At 37.9% G+C, this 6,541-nt stretch overlaps 1 protein-coding gene across 1 annotated transcript in view; it reads right to left on the reverse strand.

Annotated features, from left to right (window-relative positions):
* NAF1 (nuclear assembly factor 1 ribonucleoprotein) overlaps window positions 1–6,535 on the reverse strand; it is a gene marked incomplete at its 5' end in the record, with an annotated part of 43,130 nt that extends 36,595 nt beyond the window's left edge. The window contains 2 exons of the mRNA XM_008588255.1: window positions 2,801–2,972; window positions 6,465–6,535. Of these exons, the coding sequence (XP_008586477.1) occupies window positions 2,801–2,972; window positions 6,465–6,535 (243 nt within the window). The remainder of the gene's footprint in view (window positions 1–2,800; window positions 2,973–6,464) is intronic.
* Between the last annotated feature and the right edge of the window lie 6 nt (window positions 6,536–6,541).

The raw sequence follows: 6,541 nt of genomic DNA on the forward strand, positions 1-6,541 counted from the left end.
TCTACAGGAAAACAGAGGAAGCCAGTCAGTAAAGAAGTAAAATGACACTTAGAAAACTATAAGAATATCCAAGTGGTACTTGAAAGAAACAGCATGACTAGCCTTAATAGCTGCCTTAGTTGCCAGTGGTTTTCCAACCCAAGCAAGTTTACAGTAAACCCTCCTGTTCTCTTGAAGTAATTTGAGTCTTTGTTCCTAGCAACCACAACAGTCCAACATAAGTGATACATGATAACCACTTCCAAATATTTTCCTCTTTCCCTCTACAGAGTATAACTATTATTGCTGACTATGCAGCATCCCCTTCTGGAAAACATATAAACTTCCCTTTCCCATGATAGAGAACCCATCCCGTGTAGTTTATAAGGGAGCTGATACCACACATCCAACCCCCACTATCCTCTAAATACATACACATTCACACTCCCTTTCTGTCAACTGGCTCATAGGCGCTCTCACTCTCTCACACTAGCCCATGTGCTCTTTCAAGCATTCACTTTCCTACATGAGTTCTCACACTCTCTCCTACATACTCGCCCACACAAACAGGAGTGACTATGTGACTCATGCCCAAGCAATCCAAATACCCATTCTACTAGCTTCAATGATTTGTTCAAGGCTGTATGCCAGGACCAGGTAAGCCAATAAAAGTTTTCTCCATGACTTTCATGTAAGAGTATCAGTGGCCAAACTGCCAGCCCTACTAAGCAATGAAGAAAGAGGCAGAATCCTAAATATACCAAGTACTTATAGCCATACCATCCTCAGTATCCAGGACCAAGCCATTCTCTTCCCTTGCACGTCAGAGCTGAAACCCTGAAGGAGTCCTAATACAGTATATACTTTCAGAGCCATTAAATCAGATTTAGGGCAGACCAGGAAACTCATCATTCCTATACTTATCTTTAGCAGCAGAGTGGTCTAAAGGACTACAAACTTCTAATAAGTTTCCTTCCTAATCTTGTAAATACAAAATAAAGTCAACAGCTAATCAAGAATCCAAAATTAAAAAATAAAGACTACAATTACCTCTTCCATTTTTCCCAAAGATCTCTTGGAACTGGCACAAAAGGGAACAGACCAGCACACAGTTCCAAGTTTTAAAAACTAACAATGTCTTTTTCCAGTAAAAATGAAATTTTCTGATACAAGTCAAACATACAGTCACATAATTCAATAGCACTTTCAGCAATTACATTTATTTGTATTTGCTTTATTTACTGGTCTGTCTCCCTCCACTAAACACTGTAAGAGCAGAAACTGGATTGGTTTTGTTTTTAACACTTGGTATACGGCAGATGTGCTACAATAATTTCTTAAAAGAGTGAAAAAATATAAGATGGCTATTCACACACTCATTCTATAATCATGTATTAGTTTTGACTGAGAACCCATTATCTGTAAAGTACTCTATTGGGCACTATGGGAGCTACAAAGACCATATATAAACTCATCCTCAAAGAACATGGTTCCTGGCCTCTTTGTGGCGTATTTTTTTTTTTTTTTTAATTTTCTCATGAAAATACTCATATGAGTAATCTATCAAAAAAAAAAAAAAAAAAAAAAACCAAAACAAATATGCTAAAATTTTGCATTACATTTAAAGGAATTCCCAAGGTAAGAATTCCAGATCTAGTAAGGTACATAAGACACATACATTTACAAAAGTATTGCAGTCTTTTATATGTTGGTTTTTATAATCTAAGGGGGAACTTATGTAGAAAGGTGATTAAGATACAGTAAAAGAAAGTTCACCAACACTTTCAGAAAATAGTTCTAAGTTGGGAGCCTTTGTGTAAAAAGACTATTAAGAGATATTAACACATCTGTAGCATGAAAACATGAACTACTGATGAAGTTGCATACAATTCCAAAGGTTTTCAATGCATAAAGCATAAGTGAGACAGGAAATTTGTTAAAATAAGTAGAGTAGGAAAAAATAAATAAATAAATAATATTGGTAGAATCCAAACTGTCATGAAAAAGACACCTGCTGATTGCCTCTAGGTTTTTAAAATTTTCAAATCTTGCACTAAACTATCTCATTGATTTAAATATATAATAATTATGATTAGTGATTAAATTTTTAAAATGCATTAATAACAATTAAAAGTACATGGGAAGAGGGGATGGAGAAAAACACATGTGGCAATACAACTTATATTCTGAAATTCTGAGAGATTTTTTACTCTTGGGTCATAGGTTTCAACTAGACCTCCTAGGGATAGTTTACAGTTTAAGAGGAAAAAACCTCACAAGAGTTAACTTTGCAAACCAAACCTATCAAGTGTCAATAAATACCAATCTACAATAAACAAGTTTACTTTAACTGCAACAATGAAAACACTCCAAAAATTTCAGGTGACTTGGAATCCTAAGAAGCTCAACCCATTTAATTTCACTTTCTACTTCTCTAAATGTAATCAATTTTAAAAACTTCAATTGCTATTGAGCAAAATTTTCTGACTTGTGGGCCAAATAAAACAAAACAAAACAAAAAATAAATAAACAAATAAAAAGCAAGACCTTCTAGGGAAGATAAAAAATGCAAAGTACGAAGCTAAAGTTGATGCCCCAACAAGAACAATTATCAAATGACAGGGTTAGAAGCAACCTTAGAAATTTTCCAGATCACTCCTCTCTTTTACTTAAGAAAATCAAGGCATAAGTATGAGTATGCCCAATAAGTTGAGAACAGACTTCAAACTTATGGAGCAAATATAGACCAAATGAGATCAATATCAGTACCATAATGTATTTTAAAACGTGCAAATTAAACCTAACAAATCTAAGTACTTACGTTAAGAAGTAACTCATCTTTCGTTTTAGGAGGAAAATTCTTATTTTCCTTCTCAATTTGTAAATCATCTTCTCCATCTGACAGCACTGGAGGAAGCGATATACAAGAGGCAGAGGAAGATGAGGATGATGATGAGGAAGAGGAGGAGCTTGAACTATCCGAATCTGTTTCACTGTAGGAAAGAAAAAGTTGATAACTTAGCCAAGTATTACTATAATGGTACTAAAATAAGATTATTCAACTAGGAAATATCTACTTTACTACATGTTTACTATTGCTGCTCTAATTCAAAAGCCAGCATTTCAAAGCTGACTATGGTATTGGGAAAGTAGTCTTTAATCCACCGACAACATTTTCAAAATCCCTGCTATAACACAGACGCTCTTATTACAGTAGTCCCACAAGACACAAATCAGAGTACAATTAAGTGTGTGACACACCACTGACAAAAGGGAGCTCTGGGAAAGGCACCTCTTTCAGTCACCAATGACCAGATCACTTAATCATCAATAAAAGGTTTTTCTCAGTTTTCAGACAACTTGGGAACTCCTCAGTTCCCAACCATGTTGACCACCCTACTCTCTGAAAACTACTTTGGTCCTGAGTTCCACAGAAACTCTTGTAACCAGTAACCTTCATCTCAGTTTAAATTTTGTTTCCTGGCTCCCCCCTCCAGCTCGTTTTCTATCTTTAAGGGATCCATCTTCAGTCACTTTCTCTCCTCTTTCTGTACTCCTTCTGTGGATAAACTCATCCACTCCAATGATTCCAGTCATCATCCAAGTAGATTAACTCCTAAATCTTCAACCTTGATATCTCTAAACTGCACCACTGCTATGGGTCAATGCGTCCCCCAAAAGTTCAGGTACTGGAAACTTGATCTCCACTGTAACAGTGTTAAGAGGGTGGGAAATCCAATTATGGTATTTGAAAGGGGGGGCCTTTAAGAGGTGATTAGATTGTGAGCACTGTGCCCTCCTAAATGGACCAGTCCATTCATGGAGTAATGGGCATGGCTCTGATGGCTTTACAAGGAGGGCAAATGAGGTTAGCTATCTCTTGCTCATGCCATTCCTTGACATATACTATGCTGCTACACAGAAGAAGGCCCAGGTGCACCCCCTGCACAATGACTTCCCGGCCTCCCAAACTGTAAGAAATAAAACTCTTTTCTTCATACATTATCCAGTTTTAGGTATTCTGGAATAAGCAACATAAAATGGACTAACACAATTCCTAATCTCCAGGAGAATACTAGCCACCACTGTATGAATGCCACATACATACCTCACACTCCCAAGTTAAAAACACATAAAAAAGTGCACTCTACTTACTGAACTTGCTTCTCTCCCTGAGTTTATATTTTAGTTAATTGCTTGGTCTTCAATCCAGTCTCTACAGGTTGAAACCCTGGAATCATTTTGAGCTACTGCATTCACACATCAATGATGAAGTCCTATCTTCAGACTGGTAAATATCAGTACTGCCCTACTTCTTGATCTTATTTCCACTGCCTCTATGACACTCTTTCAGAGTCTCATTTTTCACCTGGTTTTCTGCAATAATTGTACAACTGATGACAATACTAACCTCTCCCCACAACAGTCACCTCTTCATCCCACTGCTGTTACCTTCATCTTCTCATGCATTACCTTCCATCCTAATCATAATCTTGCATGCTTTACGAAAACTGCTTATGACTGGACTTTAGATATGAGATAATTATTAATTTTGTTATGCATGATAATAGTATTATGTCTATGTAAGAATGTTCACTTTGAGAATGCATGCCGAAATATTTAAAAATAAAGCATCATGATATCTGTAAATGACTTTAAAATGGTTCAACATGCATACATATACATATATATATAAAACTAATAGTTCCAAAACGTTAATAACTATTAAATCAAGGTGGTGGCTATATGGGTTTGTACTATTCTTTCCACTTATTAAGAAAATATTCAAACATACAGAAGAGCTTAAAAAGTTTCTCCATAAATCTATACTGTGTACAAGAGAAAAGCTATGCTCCTCAGCATGGTATCTCAGAGCCCTTTTCAATCAGGTCCCGGGTAACCTTCACAAGACCATTTCCTACTGCTTCTCACACAGAGCCTACATCTAGCATACAAGCTTATACAACTTTCCAAATCCCCCTTTATGTTCACTGTCACATGCCATTGTGCTATTTCCTTTGCCTGAAATGTTCTCAACCCAGAAAATTTCTATTCCTTTTCATGAGTTCAACTTGAATATTACCTCCTCTGAAGCCACTCCCCACCCACCAACAGAATTTACTTCCTTCCCTGGCTACCACAGCATTTCTTTCAAACTGCCTACTAGAGTCTGTCTGGTACTACGTCATAATTCCTAGCATACCACATCTTACCAGCTGGATTACCAAAAGCGAGAAACCAAAGACGATGTACATGTGTCAAATCATTGCCCAGCTAATACACAGAAAAAAGTTGTAGTCCTTTTCATTTTTTCAAATATTTGGTACCCTCTGCCATCATCCACAAAGGGTCAGAAGTAGTGTCCGGAAACTAAGTTGTCGTCTCTACTATGACACTATATCCCAATGTCTGCCTTCAAAATTTGTCTCCAAATCATCTACTACTTATTTCATATTCCTAGTAACATGGCCTGTGATATCCATCACAGACAAGGTAACTGTAATCTAAGACTATGGAGAAATCCAAAAGTATTTACTTCCCTTACTTCCTCCGCCTAAGTCTATTTCAAACCTTTTCCCTCTACTCAAATCCTTCACCCTTCTTCACTCCCACTCTTAGTTGATGACTTCCCTGACAAGAGAGAACGTCTCATCTCCCCACCACATGTCTATCTTGTTCACCTGTTCAATACCCCACATACCGTAATCAAATATCCCACATGCTGGACAGAGTCATCTCCTGCCACAGAGGTTTCATATTTAAAAGATACAAAGATGAAAAAAGACTCTTATAAAAACATGTGCAGAGCATAGAACAATACTGAATAACAACGTTTAGCTATTTTCATGAACACATACTCCCTACAAGGATCCTACAAAATTAATGTAATGGTAAATAGCCAACTTTGAAACGCATAAAGTAATCCTTTTCCTAATCCTCAATTCATCCGGCTCAAAAAACAAGACCACACGTTAAACGCAATATTAAAAAAAAAAAAAAAAATCAGATCTGACACAAAATTCAACTACAACCAAAAAGATACATGCCAAGCTGAGTAGTTATGGCAATAATATAACATCCTCAAGTTTTCCATATTCTAACTAAAAATGATATGATTAGAGCGCAGCCTTATAACACCAAGGTCACGGGTCCGGATCTCTGTATCGACCAAATGTCAAAGAAAAAATAATTAAAAAATAACAAAGTAAAAATGATATGGGCTACACACAGAATCTTTCAGGCTACCAACTTAAGAATGACGTGAGAACTGATCACTAAACTCAGATTCACAACGCGATGTGAAGTGAATGACTGCGAGGAAGGGGCGGTCCAAGCTCCGTGTCAACACATGCGCCCCGAGCAGCAGCCACCTCTGTGCCTTGTGGGGCCCACGCGGGTACCTCTCGGCTCCTAGGCCCCGGCCCGCCCCGCCCGCCCGCCATCCAAGCCCTCTCCCGCAGCTCCAGGGCCCTTGGGCACCCGACCTGTCCGAGTCCGAATCCGAGTCCGAGGTCTCCAAGGAGTCTGCAGTTCGCGCCGTGTCTCCAGCGCCCGGGACAGG

Source organism: Galeopterus variegatus, unplaced genomic scaffold, assembly GCF_000696425.1.
Source record: "Galeopterus variegatus unplaced genomic scaffold, G_variegatus-3.0.2 Scaffold4744, whole genome shotgun sequence".
In the NCBI taxonomy this organism is placed as follows: Eukaryota; Metazoa; Chordata; class Mammalia; order Dermoptera; family Cynocephalidae; genus Galeopterus; species Galeopterus variegatus.